We start from the raw sequence: 19,814 nt of genomic DNA, 5'->3' as shown, positions 1-19,814 counted from the left end.
CAGGTGCGCATTGTCTAGAGAAGAGAGGCCTTCTTTGCATGTCCTGGAGCTACAGCACAGGTGGTAGCTGTAAACCACCTGATGTAGGCCCACAGAACAAACGGGACCGTGGTCCTTTGAAGAGGAACCTGAGCCCTCTTAATCAATTAGCCATCTCTCCAGCCCCAGACTGAACTCTTTATTTAATCCCCAGTGCAGGAGACTTGAACCAAGGGCCTCAAGCATACAAAACAGCCACTCTAACTCCTAAGTTAAATCTCCAGCACTGTGACCATACACTTCAAATGAGTACCTCAGTAAAGCTGTCTAAAATTCCATAATATTGCCTTTAATCTCGGAACTTGGGAGGCAGAGGCAGACAAATCTCCGTGAGTTCGAGGCCAGCCTGAACTACAGAGCGAGTTCCAGGACAGTCAGGGCTGTTACACAGAGAAACCCTGTCTCTAATTGACGGGCGGTGGGGATGCATTACTTTAATCCCAGCACTTAGGAGGCTGAGGCAGGCGGATTGCTGTGAGTTCGAGGCCAGCCTCAGAGAAACCCTGTCTCGGAAAAAAAAAATTAAAAAAAGGAAAAAATCAAAATTAAAATATAAATAAAATTCTGTAATACACAGATTGATGTCATCCCAGAACTTTGAGAGGAGTCCAAACTGTCCTCATAAGCAGACATCTGGAGATTAGAACAATGCACCTGCTGTACGTAAACTTCCTAACCTGTCTTTTATCTCAAATGAGGTAGCCCCCAAGGGCGGGAACCAAGACTTCCGGGTCTTTGACCCGCTGAAGCCGAGCTTCTCATACTTAACATGCCTAGGGCAATCAAATAGATTGAACACACCCTGGAGCAGGTTACAAAGTGGGGAAGAGGAAACCATTCTGTGCCTAAGGATTCAATGTAAAAGAAGGCAACGGAGAATATGAGGTCCAAGGGCCGAGCAAAAAGGAGCAGAACTTGCACAAGTCAAAAGTGTCACCGTGTACATGGTGTGGAGTTAGGATGACCAAAAAAAATAAAAAATAAAACAGGTACTAGATCAAAGAAAGCCGGCCAATGAGAGTAAGGGGGTGATGACGTAGGTTGACCAAAGGTTTCTCTAAAGGTGCTCCAGCAAGCGATACCTAGGTGATCAAGCCTTCTCACAGTGCAACGACAGAAGATAGGATGTGATGAAGTTAGCTGCCGGCAAGTTCCCCCTTTTACAAATGAGAAAGGCACAGCTATGGCCAAGACCGAGCAACCTCCTAGCGTTTACTAAACCCATCTCCACCGCCATCTTCTGGCGCATCACTTCGGGGGCCGTGCAAAGCGAGAGGCGATGCACTTGCTCCCTGCACCGCCGAGGTCCGTCCCCCCCGACCCCGCCTCGGCCACGGGAGGGCCTCACCTGCACACGCCGCGGATACAGGGCTCCAGCCAGATGCGGTAGGCGGTCTCGATGTGCTCCTGCGACACTTCCTCGGGCCGCACCGTCTCCGCCCAGCGCCAGGCCGCCTTCTCCAGCTGCAACCGAGGAGCCATCGCCTTGACCGCAAAAGCGTTCGCCGTGCCGGGCGGCTGCCGGCGCCGCCTCCGTCTCCGTCTCCGCACGAACGGGCACCGGCACCTGCCAGCCGAAAGAACCAAGCGCTCCCTTCAGCTAGCCGACCAGTCAATCACCTGCGCGCGCCACAGTCGCCGCGCCCGCCCGCGCCCCAGCATGCACGACCAAGCCGCAAAGCGCCGCCGCCGCCGCCGCCGCCGCTACCCGACAGTCCTCGCGCCTGCGGACGTTAGAGGTGCACGCCCCGCTTCGGCCTGCGCATGCGTGCTCCCAGCAGTCCCTGCGCCGGCAGCGCCTGTAATCCGACAGGCGGAAGAAAGCAAAAGAGACTGCCCAAAGGCGACTTGCCACGTCTTTTCCGCCATGGCGAAGCCCCCCGTCTGCCTATCTGACGAACGGGCGCCTGTCCTTGATCCCATACTGCCCTGTAACTCTTAACAAAGTCACACGAAAGAGTACTCAACGCACACCATAGGGACGCCGGGACTGTGAGGTGGGACCTGTTAACAGTAGAAAGCTGGTCAGCCAGAACTTCAGAATCGGCTCCCTAGAGGATGATTTAACTTGAGCCTTGGCAGGTTCCGACTCCTTTCCCCCCTACCGAGCCTTCTGGCGTCACGGAGCGTTATATGTTTTGCGGGTGCTAGAGCGGAACTACATATCCCAGCGTGCACGGCGTTCTGCCACTCGCGGCGTGCGAGGCATGCTGGGATTTGTAGTCTTAGATGTGGTAGGCTCAGTCATTGAGTTGCAGAGTGTGTTGGGGCGCAGGCGCAAAGGTGGGGCGTATTTTTTTTTTTTTTTTGCCGTAGGCTGTCTTCAGTCTACTACGTTTACACTTTGACCTCTTAATTCTTTATGGAGGGAGGGTAAACCCTAGTCCCCAGCTGTGAAACAATTTTCTTTTTTGCAATTCCTTCCCCCTTGGATCTAAGGGCTAAAACCTTATCACAATGCTTTGTAACTGAAAAAAAGCACTTACTGCTAATGAGAAGGTATTCCAGGACTTTAAATATGGAAAAGCCCTGTGGGGATTTATGCGCCAAATTCTTCCCTAATCTACTGCGCCTATCCCCTTCAGCAAACCTGAACTGAAGTTAGCAAATGTACTGAAGGAAAGCAAGATTTGGTCCCTGTGGTTGAGGTTGAGTTTTGGGTTGAAAATAAAAACACAACAAAGATCACCTCAGAGTGCAGTGGGTCAGGGCTGTATTAACACGTAGGGCTGAAGCTAGATGATGCTTCCAGCACACAGAATGACCTTGTCTCCACACAAACACAGCCACACCCCTCCTCGGCCTCAGAGGGAAACAGTTGCAGAACCTTGAGAATTTCCTGAAGAACTCCCACACCACTAATGATCAGTCAATACAGTTGCCAGACTTGCTGGTGCCAGCCTTTAATCCTCTTCCTCTGGCAGTGACGTAGACCTTTGTGAGTTTCAAGACAGCAATAGCTACATAATGAGACCTTGTTTCAAAAATACAGAACAGGGTTGGAGAGATGGCTCTGTTGGACCCTCACGCCCAACTTGGGAAGGGGGTCGCTGTGAGAGACCACACGAGGCACAATGCACTGATGCAAAAGCAAAGGTTCATTGCTGACGCGCCAGGGTCCCTCAGCACTCAGAGGCTAAGGACCCCCAGAGACTGTTACAGGCTAGTTTTAAAGGCTAAAACCGCAAAGCAGGTGGGGTTGCTTATCAAGTTAGACCATATGGACATTAGGACATCTGGCGTTGGGAGAACTCTTGCGGGGCCTTGGGTGTGGGTCCCTAGGGCGATTACTGGAAACCGTCTGGGACCTCTGATATTTGGGAGCTCGCTTGTAGCTCTTCTGGGAACTAGGGTGGAACTCCTGAGGCTAGCAGTAACGAGAACTGGGAGAAGCCTCTGGGTAGGCAGGGCAAACAAGCGTCTTACATTTTTTAATTTTACAGTTTCTCAGCTCAGAGGTTAAGAGCACCATCTGCTCTTCCAAAGGTCCTGAGTTCAATTCCCAGCAACAACATGGTAGCTGACAACTATCTGGTGCTCTCTTCTGGTGTGTAGGTGTACATGCAAACAACACTGTATAAATAATAAATAAAAGCTGGGCATGGTGGCGCATGCCTGTAATCCCAGCACTCGGGAGTCAGAGGCGGGTGGATCGCTGTGAGTTCAAGACCAGCCTGGTCTACAAAGTGAGTCCAGGACAGCCAAGGCTAACACAGAGAGACCTTATCTCGAAAAACCAAAAATAAATAAATAAATAAATAAATAATAAATAAATCTAAAAAACAAAAAACAAAAATATAGAACAAACCAATAAAAAAATTGGACAAAATTGTTACACATTCTTGAATTAGAAAAAGGCACCATTTTTGACTGATAACACAGAATGTAAGACCCCCAGCACGGTGGTCTTAACGTGGAGACCCCCACCAAGAACCAGCGAGACCAAGGTTTCGGTTGCAACACGCAAGAGGCTTTATTGCAGGGGGTTGGGTACCCGGGCGTCTCAGTCTCTGGAGAGGCTGGCGAGTCGAGCGAGTCTTTCGGGGGGCCTTTTATAGGGATTTTAGCGGGAAGCGCGGGTACAGAAGCTAGAAGCATAGTTACAGGGCTCTGATTGGTAAATTTAAATGAGGCGAGGTTATGGCCCTGTCATCAGATGGGCTCTAGGAACAGGGGAGTTTACCCGTTCTCTGGGCCAGGTGGCCGACCATAAATATCTTGTTTGACAAGGACAACTGTTTCTGTTATCTCAGCATGCTTTTATCTTTCTCCTCTGGGCCCCAGGCCTCATCTTATCCCGGGAACCTATTATTCTAGTCTTGCCTTGCAAGATAGCGTTACTGTTGCTATGCTTGCTATGGCGGGTGCACAGGGGAGGGGGTCTTACAAGAACAAAGAAAATCCTCGGGGAGAGGCAAAAGTAGTAGTCAAGCCAGGCGTGGTGGCACGTGCCTTTAATCCCAGCACTTCGGAGGCAGAGGCAGGTAGATCACTATGAGTTTGAGGCCAGCATGGTCTACAAAGCAACTTCAAGACAGCCAAGATCAAACTCTGCCTTAGAGACTGGGAAATTGGTTGTGGTTTTTGTTGTTGTTTGGTTTGGGTTTTTTGTTTTTTTGTTTTTGTTTTTTCTGTGTAGCCTTGTCAGTCCTGGACTCGACTCCATTTGTAGACCACGCTGGCCTCAAACTCACAACGATCTGCCTGCCTCTGCATCCTGAGTGTGGGACTGGGAAGGTTTTTTTGTTTTGTTTTTGTTTCTCGAGACAGGGTTTCTCTGTGTAACTTTGGCTGTCCTGGACTCGCTTTGTAGACCAGGCTGGCCTCAAACTCACAGAGGCCTGCCTCTGCCTCCCGAGTGCTGGGATTAAAGGCGTGTGCCATCACGCCTGGTGGGACTGGGAAGTTTTTGTTTATTTTGTTTATTTTTATTTTTATTTTATTTTTTAAAGATTTATTTATTATGCTTACAATGTTTTGTACTGCATGTACACCTGCCCACCAGGAAAGGGCACCAGATTTCATTATAGATGATTGTAAGACGTCATGTGGAACCTTTGGAAGAAAAGCCAGTGCTCTTAACCTCTGAGCCACCTCTCCAGCCACCGGGACTGGGAAGTTTTTAAAGTGATGATAGAGTGGAGATTTGCATCATCTTCAGTCTGGGTCAAGGTTAGATTAGACACAGAAATCTCATGAGACTTGCTGCAAAGTCAATTGGGCACAGTCCTGTCATTCCAGCACTTAAGAGTCAGGAATGGGCTGGAGAGATGGCTCAGAGGATAAGAGTACTGGCTGGAGCTGGGCATAGTAGCACAAGCCTGTAATCCCAAATCCCAAGTGACCCAGATTGCAATCAGACTTGTCTTGAGGTGTTGTGTTCAGTAGATCATCAATATCTCACTGAGGTTGATGCTCAAGTGGTTTGTGTGGCTTTAAATTTTTTTATTTATTTGATTTGTTTTTCCAGACAGGGTTTCTCTGTGTAACAGTCCTGAATATCCTGGTTTCACTTTTTTTTTTTAGATTTATTTATTTATTATGTATACAGATCTCATTATAGATGATTGTGAACCAATATATGGTTGCTGGGAATTGAACTCATGACCTTTGGAAGAGCAGTCAGTACCCTTAACCTCTGAGCCATCTCTCCAGCCCGCTGGTCTCACTTTTATAGACTAGGCTGGCCTTGAATTTACAGCGTTCCACCTGCCTCTGCCTCCTGAGGGCAGGGATTAAAGGTGTGCACCATCACACCCGGCTCTGGGTGGCAATTTTTGTACCACAATATGTTGTGGCTTATGTCCAGAATAGCCCTCCTTCCCTTGACCACCCGTCAGTGAATGCTGCACACCACCTCCACAGCAGAGGAGAGTTTGTTCTTGTCAGTTTTTGTTCAGTAAGTTTCTATCAATCTGAGTCTGGTGCTTGAGTGGTCAGTGTGTGGCCGTTCCTAAACCTTAACACTGGTTTCTCTAACATGGATAATGGAAATTCTACCAAAGATAGAGAAACCACAAAAAGAGCAGATTTAGAAGGGAGAGAGATGGGGAGAGCTGGAAGTGGGGCAGTGGATAGTAAAGGGTTAATGAATGACTGACTGACAGTGAGGACATGGGTGTTCCTAGGTGTGGTTAAGGAGAAGGGTTGTGTGAAGGAGAGTACAGCCAGAGGCATCTGAAAGGGTCCAGACTAAACCAAGCCGTGAGAGGAGATAGGGGATGGAGAGAGAGAGAGAGAGAGAGAGAGAGAGAGAGAGAGAGAGAGAGAGAGAGAGAGAGAGAAGCTGACCATGAGAGGAGGCAAGGACCAAGAGGCCAAGAGGCTGCATGACCAAGTGGATGGTTTACATAAAGGAGAGGCTGGGATAAAGGAAGCATAGCCCCTAAGCTGCAGAGGGTTAGGTAGGGGGAAGCAGAGAGAGAAGAGCTGAGAGGAGCCACAGGGACTGAGTGAGATTTGTCCTCTTTCTGGCACCTGACAATGACCTAAAAGTCTCAGGTGGCCTGAGAAGCTCTGGACAGGAAAGCCAAGTTGCCTGGACCAGCCAGCCCAGGATCCACACACTGTGAGTTCGAGGCCAGCCTGGTCTACAAAGTGAGTTTAGGACAGCCAGGGCTACACAGAGAAACCTTGTCTCAAAAAGAGAGGGAAAGAGAGGGAGAGAGAGAAAGAGAGAGACAGAGAGACAGAGAGGGAGAGAGGGGGGGGGAGGGAGGGAGGGAGAGCTTAAGAGCTCTTGCAGAGGACCCAAGTTTAGTTCCCAAGAGCCAGATCAATAGGCCCACATCCCAGCAGGCACTTGCACATAACCACAGCCAGACACATAATTAAATGAAGTAAAGTTTAAGAACCTGTAAAAATGCCATCTGGCAAAAATAAATAAAAGTCCCTCCCCCAGTTAACATTTATTGACCTTCAAAATATGTGTTCAAGGTCACATCTCCTCCTCAAAAATTAAGTACACTTTGCTTAGCAACCACATTGTACTTTTTTGTACTTTTTTTGGTTTTGTTTGTTTGTTTGTTTTTCGAGACAGGGTTTCTCTGTGTAGCCTTGGCTGTCCTGGACTCACTTTGTAGACCAGGCTGGCCTCGAACTCACAAAGATCCACCTCCTTCTGTCTCCCTCCTAAATGCTGGGATTACAAGTGTGTGCCACTGCACCCTGACAAGGATGTTATTTTAAATTCTCTTCTTCCTCTTGCTCTTCCTCCTTTGTTTCTTTGTCTTTTACTTTCACTGGCTGGCTTGATACCCAGTATGTAGTCCAGGCTTGTCTCAGACTCAAGACAACCCTCCTGCCTATCTTCCTCAGATTATAACCAGCCTGCCTGGCAGGAATATACATCTACACACACACATATACACACAATGCATAATCCAACACATATATGTATATGTGTGTATGTACATATTCATTATGTGTATGTGTACATATATATGTGCAGTGTGTGTTTCTCACTGTGTCCTGACTGGCCTAGAACTGGCTATGTAAACCAGGCTGTCCTCAGATTAGCCTCCCTATTTCTGTCGCCCCAGTGCTAGAAATGAATACATTCTAAAGGGACAGTTGTGACTTCTCTCTTTGCCTATCAGACTCCTGAAACAATGGAATTCAAGAAATTACTGGCCCATAAACTTCTGAGTGGTTCCCCTATCCCCATCTCTTACCGCACCATAGGAATGCTGCAAGTACAGATATGAGCAAGCCCATCCAATTGTCTCACCTGGGATACTGGGGATGCTGGGGATAACTGGTGCTCAAATCAGGTTGTCAGACTTGTTTTTCAAGAACCTTTATCTACTAAGCCACGTTACTGCAACATTCCCCTCACATTTTTTTCCAGGTCTTTGCTTAAAAGCATATCTTAGGGAGGCCTTCCCTGCCTGTCTAGACAAAATGTCAACACTTTTCTGAAATGACGTCATGCCTGTTGATATCATTGTATAGTTTTTGTTTCGTTTTGGCTTGGTTTTGTTTTTTGAGACAGGGTTTCTTTGTCTTAGCCTTGGCTGTCCTAGACTCACTTGTAGACCAGGCTGGCCTTGAACTCATACCAATCTGCCTGCCTCTGCCTTCCGAGTGTTTTGTTTTGGTTTTTTACCTTTCTACTTTTTTTTTTTTTCCAAGACAGGCTTTCTCTGTGTAGCCTTGGCTGTCCTAGACTCACTTTGTAGACCAGGCTGTGCCTCCCAAGTGCTTTACCTTATTACTTATCACAAAATAAATTAGCTATTTGATTCCTTGAATTTTCTCCTGTTCCTAATGAAGATTTATGATATTTGAAAACTAATTTTTTTCATTTGCTTATTTTGTTTTTCCAAGACAAGGTTTGTTTTTCTGTGTAGGCCCTGGCTATCTTGGAACTCACTCTGTAGACCAGGCTGGCCTCGAACTCAGAGGTCTGCCTCCCTCTCCCTCCCAAGTGCTGGAACTAAAGGCACCATGTCCAGCTTGAAAACTGAATTTACAGGCTGGAGAGATGGCTCAGTGGTTAAGAGCACTGTCTCCTTTTCCAGAAGGTCCTGAGTTCAATTCCCAGCAACCACATGGTGGCCCACAACCATCTATAATGAGATCTGGTGCCCTCTTCTGGCATGCAGGTGTGCACACAGACAAAGCACTCATCTATATAAAATAAATAAATAAATCTTAAAAAAAAAACCTGAATTTACAATGTTAACATGGAATTTCCCAAGAATACAATAAGATATTTTAGCATTGTCCCCATTTTGTACATGAGAATAGTTAAGGCCGCTGTCCAGGGGTCATGCAGTTAGGAAGTGTGGCGCAAGTAACACTCCAACCAATGTTTTACTAACTTTACTTACCATTATCTGCGTTCAAATTTCTCACCACTTATTTCCTTAGATTTATTTTGCTTTTAATTATGCATATGGCGGGGATGGGGGCGAGGGGAGATGTGCACATGAGTGTAGGTGTCCTCTGAGGCCAGAAGAGGGCGTCAGATCTCCTTGGAGCAATAGTTACAGACAGTTGTGAGTTGTGTGTATTGGGTTGTGAATTTGGAGTCCTCTGCGAGAGCACCACTGAGCCATCTTTCCAGTGCCAAACATCTTATCATTTTAACTGAAGCTTGTGTACCTGCTCTGTGGGCTCATGGTGATAAATGTGCGTGATAGAGTGGGTGACAAGCTTATCACCAATACCTGGCCTAGTATCATCACTCAGGAGGGATATGATGTAGCTGGGAGTCTAGCAAATGCTTAGCTTGTGGGTGCCCAACACTAGCAAGGGACAGGGACAGGGAGTTACTAAGGATATGAAAGGTTGTTCCCAGTCATGAAAGCTGGGAACATTTCAGGAACGGAGCCCTGTCACCAGGCTTGTTGTGATTATTATTTTTTTTTAAGATTTATTTATTTGTGTTATTGTGTATATAAGCACTGTATTTACATGTATGACTGCATGACAGAAGAGAACATCAGACAGAAGAGGCATCAGATCTCATGCTAGACTCAGGCCGTCTGAGTCTATTCCTAGAAGCCCAATTGAGAGTCAGGGTCCAGAGTCGATGCAAAAGCAAAGGAATTTTATTAAGCCAACACGCCGGGGTCCACCAAGCTCCGAAGAGATGGAAGACCCCGTTCTGCCAGAGTTGGGGATTAATATACCATATAGAGAAGCAGAACTTAGTGACAATGGTTGGTTAACGAGTGATAGGCTAACAATAGGGCGTCTAAGGTAGTAAATCCTAAGTAGGGTGAGATAGGGGCGGTAAATTCCAGGGGCAGGGTTGAGATGGAGGCCAGTGGAGAATCTTTAACTCGTTCCTCTCAGTTCGCTCTTACTTTGTTTGCTCCTGTTGTCGCCTATAATTCTTTTTTTTTTTTTTAAAGATTTATTTATTGTATACAGTGCACATAGATCACATTATAGATGGTTGTGAGCCACCATGTGGTTGCTGGGAATTGAACTCAGGACCTTTAGAAGAGCAGTCAGTGCTCTTAGCCACTGAGCCATCTCTCCAGCCCTCAGCCTGCAATTCTTTTTTTGTTTGTTTGGGGGGTTTTTTTGTTTGTTTTTTTCGAGACAGGGTTTCTCTGTGTAGCCTTGGCCGTCCTGGACTCACTTTGTAGACCAGGCTGGCCTCGAACTCACAGTGATCCACCTGCCTCTGCCTCCCGAGTGCTGGGATTAAAGGCGTGCGCCGCCACTGCCCGGCCAGCCTGCAATTCTTAACCTGCTTGCTCAGCCAACAACACTACTGTCATGATGGCTAAGTCCAGGTCACCTGGAATCTTCTATTTCCTAAGCTAATAATAAAACACCATTTCCTTAGCTAATAATGTCACTGCTGAGTTCAAGCCACCTAGAATCTTACACTCACTATAGATGGCTGGGAGCCACCATGTGGTTGCTGGGAATTGAACTCAGGACCTCTGGATGAACAGCCAGTGTTCTTAACCCCTGAGCCATCTCTCCAGCCCCTTGTTGTGATTTTTTTGTTTTGTTTTTTTGTTTTTTTGTTTTTGTTTTTCAAAACAGGGTTTCTCTCTGTAGCCTTGGCTGTCCTGGACTCACTTTGTAGACCAGGCTGGCCGCGAACTCACAGCAATCCACCTGCCTCTGCCTCCCAAGTGCTGGGATTAAAGGCATTCGCCACCATGCCCGGCTTTTGTTGTGATTATTAATACTGTCGTTTCCCTTTAATTCTTAGCACCTTTTTCTTTCTTTCTTTTTTTTTTTTTTTTTTTTTTTTTTTTTTTTGCTTTTCGAGACAGGATTTCTGAACTCTGTAGAGCAAGCTGACCTCCAACTCATAGAGATCCTCCTGCCTCTGCCTCCAGAGTGCTGGAATTATAGGCGTGTGCTGCCGGGCGTGGTGGCACATGCCTTTAATCCCAGCACTCGGGAGGCAGGGGCAGGCAGATCGCTGAGTTCAAGGCCAGCCTGGTCTACAAGGCTAGCCCAGGATAGCCAAGGCTAACACAGAGAGACTCTGTCTCAAAAAAATAAAAAAATAAAAAAATACAGGCGTGTGCCACCAAAGCAGGCCCTCTCTCAGCACCTTTTAGTAATATCCACTTGCTCCTAGGGTGAGTGACTGTCCTCACACACAGTTGTAATCCTTGGACTTGAATGAGGAATTCAAGTTCATTTTTGGCTATATTGTATCAAGTCTGAGGCCAGCAATGGGCTACATCAGATTCTGTCTGAAGACACATCCCCAAATAAATACATACATAAATAAATACATTCAGTATTTCTAGAGAGTGTCAAGAAGATAAATTCGGAGCGATGTGACTGAAGTGTTGGTTGGTTTAGAGGTGGTTAGAGAAGGGTAATCTGAGGGGGCAAATTGTGAGCCATGACCTAACGCCCCAACAGCTATGGGCGCGGAGCACTGTGGATAGGAGTGCAAAGGCCCCAGGGCAGAAACCCCTGCCTATGAATTACTGCAACTCTTGGTGCCATGTGCCATCCCTTACAGCTTCTCTGAGCTATCAGAAAGGTTCCTTTGGTGTCCTGGGCCTCTCTCAAGCTCAGTCCGTCTATTTATCTAGAAAGTAAACAGTTCATAGAGGCTGGGGGCCCCCCTACCCCCCGCCCCGCCTTCTCAAAGCCCTGCGGCTAAGCCGGATCTGAGTCTCCTGGTTCCTGTCTGGCAGAGGGTGAGCAGACATCCTTGTCTTCTCCAGTTTGGGGCCTCAAGTCTCCATGGCAACCCTTAGACACAATTCTAATCCAAAGGAGGAAGACCTGGGACAGGGAGCCCAAAACACGGTGAAGGAACTTGAGAGGCCTCTCTGCTCCGTTTGCCTTGTGTTCACTTCCTGGAGCAGCCAGGGCCTGCACCCCAGTCTCCCCAAAGACCCCCAAAAGAGATTGCTCAGGTCTGGCCCTCGCTGGGCACAGATCCAGGATGGCTTTCCTTGGTCAGCTGCCCCAAAGGCTGCTTCTGCTGGGGACAGCTGCCTTGTCTGTGTCTGCCCTTGGGACAGGTGAGTACAAGGGCCTGGAAAGGGCACACCTGACACCCTCCCTCGTTCCCGGGCTTTTACAAGGCAGCACTCACTCTCTCCGGCAGTCTCTGGGTAAAGGAGGCCATTCAAGTTTATTCTGAGCCCTTCTAAAAGGAAGGAGCTCCAAGCAACCCAGAGGCAGGGATGTGTGGGTGGGTGGGATCCCCCTTAGGTTTGGAGATGAGACAACTTGCACGGGGCATTCCTGCTTTCCACCCCTGACATCACTGCTTTCCCCTCTGCTGTGCCCCTGCTGTCAAGGGATAAGGGGTGCAGCTCAGTGATAGAGCATGTCCTTAAGAGGTATAAGGCCCTGGGTTCTATTCCCAAGGCACACAAGAAAACTTCTATAGCTGGGGAGTGGTGGCACGTGTCCCCTTATCCCTCAGGACTCTGAGGCAGGGGATCTCTGGCAAGTTTGAGGCCAGCCCGAGCTATATGAATATCTGTCTCAAGACAAACAAAATGAAACAGATAGCAGACTAAACAGTGTTGTCTGTAAACTCAGGACTTTATTTTTTCCCTAAGAATAGCCTAAATGCGGGGCGGTGGTGGCTCACACCTTTAATCCCTGCACTTTGGGAAGAGGCAGGCAGGCCGAGTTCGAGGCCAGCCTGGTCTACAAAGTGAGTCCAGGAGAGCCAGAGTGACACAGAGAAACCCTGTCTCGAAAGACCAAAGGGGGAAAATTAGCCTCGGTGAATCAAGGGATGGTCTCTTCAGCAGTTAAATCATGTCATAACCCTGTCCCTGCAAGAGGGCTGCTGTGGCGCCAGACATCACTGTCTCAGTCAGCAGCTTTTAGAAGCTGGAAGGGAAGGGAGCCTCTCATTTCACATCACTCCATCTTTTATTTTTATTTTTATTTTTACAATACTGGATATTGAACCTAGGTGCCATTTTCAGCCTTTTATTTTCTCTCCTCTTAAGATTTATTTATTATGTATACAGTATCTTGCTTGCACACCAGAAGAGGGCACCAGATCCCGTTATAGATGGTTATGAGCCACCATGTAGTTGCTGGAGATTGAACTCAGGACGCCTGGAAAAGCAGCCAGCAGAAGCTCTCTTAACTTCTGAGCCATCTCTCCAGCCCCGGTTTTCAGTGTTTAGGGCAGAGTTTCACTAAGTTATCCAGGCTGCCCTTGAACACTTTATAGCTCAGGCAGGCCTTGTGCTTTTAATACTCCTAGCTGGGCTTACATCAATGCAGTACTCAGCTATTCCTGCTCGATTAAAATAATCAGTATCCTTATCATCTTTTTTTTTTTAATGTACCTGCATGTATGTCTTGGTTTATTTTTGTTGTTGTTGTTGTTGTTTTTATGGTTTTGTTTTGTGTTTTGTTTTTTTAGTTTTTCGAGACAGGGTTTCTCTGTGTAGCCTTGGCTGTCCTGGATTCCCTTTGTAGACCAGGCTGGCCTTGAACTCACAGCAATCCGCCTGCCTCGGCCTCCTGAGTGCTGGCACTAAAGGCATGCGCTACCACGACCGAGTCATGTATGTCTTGTAAGGGTATCAGATTCCCCTGGAGCTGGAGCTACAGATTGTTGTGAGCTGCCATGTGGGTGCTGGGAATCTAACCAGGGTCCTCTGAAAGAGCAGCCAGTGCTGTCAACAGCTGAGCCATCTTTCCAGGCCTCATTGACATCAGAACTCGGTCATACACCAGTACCAAAAGCCCAGGGCTGGAATTAGGATCTCCTCCTTTAGCAAGGAGAAACAGGAAAAGAGTATACCCACCCTATCCTCACAGAAGATAGCAGAGAATGACACTTAGTAACTCATTAAACTCTGAGCAGTGTGGGATACAGTATACACTAGCCCCCTTAATTCCTAGATGCCCAGGAGGTTTCTTTTTCCTTTTTCTTTTTCTAATTGCAATCCCAACCTACAAAGTACTAGAAAAGTAACTTTATTTATTTATCTGGACCACCAGGCCTAATTTGACAGGAGACAGTTTGTTCTACTGGCAGCTACATCTGGCCTGTAGACTGTTTCTGCTCATAGTTCCTTCAGTGAACACAACAGTCCTTGGCACAGTATCTGATCTTAGAGAGTTCTGCAGACGCTGAAGCTGCTTTGGAAATGCGCTGTGTGTACAACATCCCACACAGCGCATAAAATTTATTTTTTTAAATTTGTTTGGTTTTTTGGTTTTTCAAGACAAGATTTTTCTGTATAGTCTTGGCTGTCCTGGATTCACTTTGTAGACTAGGCTGGCCTCAGACTCACATCGATCTGCCTGCCTCTGCCTCCCGAGTGCTGGGATTAAAGGCATGTGCTACCACGCCCAGTGACATTTCCTTTTTTATTGAGACAAGTCTCAGGTGTCTCAGCTGGCCTTGGATTTGCTGTGTATCTAAGAGTTGCCTTTAACAGCTTCTTCTTTTCCTTCTCCTTCTTCTTCTTCTTGGTTTTTTGAGACAGGGTTTCTCTGTGTAGCCTTGGCTGTCCTGGACTCACTCTGTAGACCAGGCTGGCCTTGAACTCACAGCGATCCACTTGCCTCTGCCTCCCGAGTGCTGGGATTACAGGCATGCGTCACCACACCCTGCTTTCCACCATGATTCTTGCTGCCCTCCAGAACATTGGTTTTACAGGTAGATGCCACCACCCTGGCTCAAGTCCAGAGCTTTTGAATAAGGAGGGCTGACTTTGAATTAAGTCATAAAGTGCTCACAGGAAATCATCCCTGTTTTGCCAGTAGAGGGTAGAGGATGAGTGACCTGCTGAGCGGGCCTGGGATGGCTAGGTAACCCTGATTGATCCGAAGCCCCACCCCCTCCTTCTCCACAGCGGATCTGACTGACCTGTGCGGACAGATGTGGCAGGGGGACGCGCTGCAGCTGCGCTCGCATTCAGCTTCACGCAAGTTCTACTTCGTGACTCCGGACACTGACTGCCTGCTGTGGCTGCGTGCCGCGGCCCCAGAAGACAGGATGAGCTTCCAGTTCCGCTTCTTCCTGGTTTACAGCCTGTCCTCTGCCATCCGAACCACCTCAGCCACTCGAGCAGCTGCTGAAGGCACTGTGGTCCCCAATGCATCACTCCCCGACCCGTGCGCACCAGGCTCCTACCTGCAGTTCTACGATGGCCCGCAGGAGGCGCCTCGGGTCCTGGGACCACCGACCTGCGGTCTGACCATCCCTGCCCCATTCATGTCTTCTGGGCCCTGGCTTGGCCTGCGCCTGGTCACCAGAGGCCACCAACCCCGCGTTGACTTTTTGGGCGAGGTCACCTCTTTCCGCCTGGGTGGGTCGGGGCTGATGACTAGGGTGAGGTAAAAAGGGATAGAGCAGGAGAGGAGATGCTCAAAGGACAGGAAGTGGGGAGTAGGGTCTCAGTTGGGAAACAGTGGGTGACATGGACAGGATTGGGGAACCAGTGAAATGAACTTGATCTACAAATCCTGCCTCCTTCTATCCCCGCCCCCCCTCCCCCTTTTTGGAGACAGGGTGTCTCTGTGTAGCCTTGGCTGCCCTGGACTCACTCTGTAGACCAGGCTGGCCTCAAACTCAAGCGATCCGCCTGCCTCTGCCTCCTTCCAAGTGCTGGGATTAAAGTTCATTGCCATCAAGACTGTACTGTTAGTGGTGGCGCTCACCTTTAATCCCAGCTCTCCAGGGGTAGAGGCAGGCAGATCTCTGTGAGGTCGACAGCCTGGACTACAGAGTGCTGGGATAGCCAGGGCTACACAGATAAACCCTGTCTCAAAAACCCAAAATCAACTAACCAAAAGCCCAACAACAATTAAATAAAAATAAATAAATAAATAGAACTGCTTTTGGAGTTGGAGAAATGGCTCAGAGGTTAAGAGCACTGCCTGCTCTTCCAAAGGTTCTGAGCTCAATTCCCAGCAACCACATGGTGGCTCACAACCATCTGTAATGTGATCTAATGCCCTCTTCTGGCACGTAGGTGTACACAAAGATAGAGCATTAATATATAAAATAAATAAATTAATTTTAAAAAAGATTGTACTGTTAGCAGTCCAGGAAACATCTATCCACCGTCTGTGTACATACCGACAGCAGCTTTGTCCTGAGAATCCCAGTTCTCCCACAATGGGACCACATCATTGTAAGATCTGGTCTCGCTCAGATCCTTACTCCCAGCTTCCCCTTTCTACTCCAGGGTCCTGCGGCACCTACTTCCGCTGCCGGAATGGCAGATGTGTGCCTCGGAGCCTGCTGTGTGATGCCTGGGACATGGACAACTGTGGCGATGGCAGTGACCAGGGCTCCAACCCTCCAGCCAGCTGCAGAGGTCAGTGATGGGGGTCACTGGGACCCCCACCAAACAGCAAAGTGGAGAGGCTGGCTAGCCCTGATGTCCATCTCCTGGGTGGCAGGGCTTGGGTGGACAGGTGGCATGCAGCGGGGGTGGGGGGCGCATGGGGATCCGTCATTATTTCCAGTCCCTACAATGACCTCTGAGTTGTGGCTGATGCTTGAGAAGCAATAGTTAACTGATTAGAACAGTGACCTACAGGATGTATGATTTCCTCATCCACGGGGAGGCAGGGTGGTTACACCGAACCTTGCAGACCCCTCCCATGCGAGTGCTGTTAGTTAAGTGTTCCACACAGAGCGCAACACTCACTGCTAAGAAGCTACTCTGTGCCATGTCTTGAGAAGCAACTCTGCTTAACAAGCCTGCTGAGTAGGAGAGCAGACCTCACTTCCGGCTATGTGACCTTGGCCAGATGTTCTATCAACTCTTGGACTCGCTTTGTAGACCAGGCTGGCCTTGAGATCACAGAGATCCTCCTGCCTCTGCCTCCAAAGTGCTGGGATTAAAGCGTGCGCCACCACGCCTGGCTCCATTTTATCAACTCTTTGTCCCTCATTTCCCTGAGTCTAGTCCTGAGGATCACAGAGAAGCCTCAAGAGGAGTGACACAGCAGTGTCCTGTTCGCATTTACAGCTCCCTCTCTGGTACCCAAGCCGACCTGGAGAATGGAAGGTGGCAGTTCAAAGCCTCTGACTCGCCTTGTGGCTCTCAGCTCTGAGGCTGGGTGGACCTCTCCAGCAGGCCTGGCACCCATCACACAGGAAGTGTTGGAAGGTAGGTGGTGACAAACCCCTTACAGTCTTCTACCAAAATCCCAGCTGCCTCGGTCAGGAGAATGCTTGCTGCATTTTGAGTTTGGATACCACCACCTGCGTGAAAAGCCAGGCTCAGTAGTGTGAACCTGTAACCCTAGCACTGGGGAAACTATACTAGCCCAATAGACAAGCCTGCCTCAGGTGCAGTGGGAGAGACTTTGTCTCAGAAAATTAGGCGCTAAGGAAGAGAGCTAGCAAGATTGGAGAAATTGCTCAGAGGTTGTACAGAGCCTTTTTTTTTTTTTTTTAAGGTTTTCTGAGACAGGCTTTCTCTGTATAACAGTCCTGGCTATCCTGGACTCACTTTTGTAGACCAGACTGGACTCAAATTCAATGATCCACCTGCCTCTGCCTCCTGAGGACTGGGATTAAAAGCACCACCACGCCTGGCCCTGGGCAACTCACAGCTGCCTGGAACTCTGGCTCTAGGGGGATCTGATGCCTCTGGCTTCCTTGGATACCTGCACTCACATGCATATACCCACACAAATACACATAATTAAAAGTAAAATAAATCTTAAAAAAAAAAGGCTTCCTGGGGTTGGAGAGATGGCTCAGCAGTTAAGAGCACTGACTGCTCTTCCCCATGACCCAGGTTCAATTCCCAGCACCCACATGGTAGCTCACGATTGTCTGTGACTCCAAGATCTGACACCTTCACACAGACACACATGAAGGCAAAATAACAATAAACACAAAAAAAAATTTAAAGGCTTCCCAATGTCAGCCTTGGGTCTCCACAGTCAAATGCATGCATATGCATCTACATACATGAGATCATGTATAAAAACATAAGCAAGCTGGGCAGTGATGGTGTATGCTTATAATCCCAGCACTGGGGAGGCAGAGGCAGGTGGATCTCTGTGAGTTTAAGGGCAGCCTGGTCTACAGAGTGAGTTCCAGGACAGCCAGGGATACACAGAGGAAACCCTGTCTCAGCTAAACGAACAACCCCCACACAAGCACACATTATACAGACACATGCCAAATAGATAAAACAGCAAAAAATAAGATGGAGGGCTGACAAGAAAGCTTAGTGGGTAAAGGTACTTGCTAAGTAAGCCCAGCAGCCTGAGGTTGATGTAAACCCATGTGAAGGAGAGAACGGAATCCATAAAGTGGTCCCCTGACCTCTACACAATTGCTGTGGCAAGTCACCATACCATAATATTAATACATACACACACACACACGACATCTGGCCAGGTGGAAGCTGACTGGACTCTCATTCCTCCCACAGGTCCCTGGCTCTGGTGGGTGGCTCTGGCCTCCTTGATACTAGTGACCTCCACTGGCCTCCTCTGGTGCTGCTGCTGCCCAGGGTGGCTGGTCTGGCACCCGGGTGCCCACAGGCTCCACTTCAGAGGCTGCACAGCCTGCAATGCTTGCCACCTGTGTCCTGGCCGGGTGGCTCCTGGGGGTCTGTGGCTGAGCTGGCCAGCCTTCCAGAACCAAGGAGGCCATCTTTAGGGGGCTGTAGTTACCAGCTGAGTAGGCTCTTGCTCTGACAGGCCTGGGTTTTAAGTTCTGTTAGCTGGCTGACTTGGAACAAACAGGTCACTCAGTTCTTTGAATCTCAGTCTTCCTCTCTGGGAAATGGGCCCAAGTCTTGTTTCAGAAAGCAGAAAGGGGGTGGAGTGGGCTGGAGAGATGGCTCAGTGGCTAAGAGCACGGACTGTTCTTCCAAAGGTCATGAGTTCAATTCTCAGCAACCACCTGGTGGTTCATAACCATCTATAATGTGATCTGATGCCCTCTTCAGCACTGTATATAAGAATAAATAAACAAATTTTTTAAAAAGAAAAGAAAGCCGGGCGTGGTGGTGCACGCCTTTAATCCCAGCACTCGGGAGGCAGAGGCAGGCGGATCGCTGTGAGTTCAAGGCCAGCCTGGACTACAAAGCGAGTCTAGGACAGCCAAGGCTACACAGAGAAACCCTGTCTCGAAAAACCAAAAAAAAAAAAAAAAAAAAAGAAAAGAAAAGAAGAAAGCAGAAGGATCAGGCGTGCGAAGTCAGCTCTGTAGCTTCCATGATGGGTCCTGCACTGAGTGAGTCATTTCAGAAAACAATAGCTGGCTGCAGGTGAAGTGCAAATACTGAGGCCGACTGACTCTAAGCAGATACTGCTGTGTAGCATGAACAGTGAGGCCCGGGCTGGTAAATAACACACGGGCTAAATATCTTCACCTATGAATATATCCGATTAATTCAGAACACCTGGACACAGTGGGTCCAGCCAGGGCCAGGTACACGGCTCAGTAGAGTACTTGTTTAGTGTGTACAGAGCCCTGGGTTCCATCCCCACCCAACGCTGCAAAAAAAAAAAAAAAAAAAAAAAAAACGGGTATGGTCTACACCCCTGTCACCCCAGGAGTCGGTAAGGAGAGGCAGGGGCATTATTGGTCAAGTTCATCCTTGGCTACGTGGCGAGTGTGAAGTCAACGTGGGCTACATGAGACAATGGCTAACAGCAACAAGAGCAGCAATAACCCTGAAAGACAAACAACACCGCACAAACAAAAAATAATGATAAAAACAAACAAACAAACAAACAAACAAACAAGGGCTGGAGAGATGGCTCAGGGGTTAAGGACACTGACTACTCCCCCCAAAGGTCCTGAGTTCAATTTCTAGCAACCACATGGTGGTTCACAACCCTCTAATAATGTGATC

The 19,814-nt window shown here is 48.3% G+C and overlaps 2 protein-coding genes across 8 annotated transcripts in view; one reads left to right on the top strand and one right to left on the bottom strand.

Moving 5' to 3' along the window:
• Window positions 1–2,176, bottom strand: part of USP48 (ubiquitin specific peptidase 48) — an 80,144-nt gene extending 77,968 nt beyond the window's left edge. For 2 of the 4 annotated variants that reach the window (XM_084787909.1, XM_084787910.1), the window contains exons 1-2: window positions 2,012–2,176; window positions 1,388–1,606 (exon numbers count right to left, since the gene is read on the bottom strand). In XM_084787909.1, coding sequence (XP_084644035.1) covers window positions 1,388–1,606; window positions 2,012–2,016 — 224 coding nt within the window. In that variant the 5' untranslated portion in view covers window positions 2,017–2,176. The remainder of the gene's footprint in view (window positions 1–1,387; window positions 1,607–2,011) is intronic. The other 2 variants (XM_084787911.1, XM_084787912.1) reach the window with 1 other exon arrangement.
• Window positions 1,528–19,123, top strand: LDLRAD2 (low density lipoprotein receptor class A domain containing 2). Of its 4 annotated transcripts, none has more exons than XM_084787935.1 (5): window positions 1,528–2,036; window positions 14,829–15,167; window positions 16,167–16,298; window positions 16,959–17,099; window positions 18,381–19,123. In XM_084787935.1, exons 2-5 carry the CDS (start codon window positions 14,855–14,857, stop codon window positions 18,608–18,610), a joined length of 816 nt encoding a protein of 271 aa, XP_084644061.1. In that variant the 5' UTR covers window positions 1,528–2,036; window positions 14,829–14,854; the 3' UTR covers window positions 18,611–19,123. The 4 variants fall into 4 exon arrangements, with proteins under 4 accessions (XP_084644061.1, XP_084644060.1, XP_084644062.1 ...); XM_084787934.1 differs by having other exon boundaries at window positions 14,829–15,284; XM_084787937.1 differs by lacking the exon at window positions 1,528–2,036 and adding an exon at window positions 11,809–12,008 and having other exon boundaries at window positions 14,829–15,284.
• Window positions 19,124–19,814: the final 691 nt, after the last annotated feature.

This window comes from Acomys minous (genome assembly GCF_964271855.1).
Source record: "Acomys minous genome assembly, chromosome: 6".
Lineage (NCBI taxonomy): Eukaryota > Metazoa > Chordata > Mammalia > Rodentia > Muridae > Acomys > Acomys minous.
Note: the sequence above shows the minus strand (reverse complement) of the source record. Positions and strands in the feature narration are given on the sequence as shown.

Coding starts and splice junctions, on each gene's coding strand:
- LDLRAD2 (XM_084787937.1), top strand. CDS start 11,930: ATGGCTTTCCTTGGTCAGCTGCCCCAAAGGCTGCTTCTGCTGGGGACA. Junction 16,299..16,958: donor CCCTCCAGCCAGCTGCAGAG/GTCAGTGATGGG, acceptor TCGCATTTACAG/CTCCCTCTCTGGTACCCAAG. Junction 17,100..18,380: donor CACACAGGAAGTGTTGGAAG/GTAGGTGGTGAC, acceptor TTCCTCCCACAG/GTCCCTGGCTCTGGTGGGTG.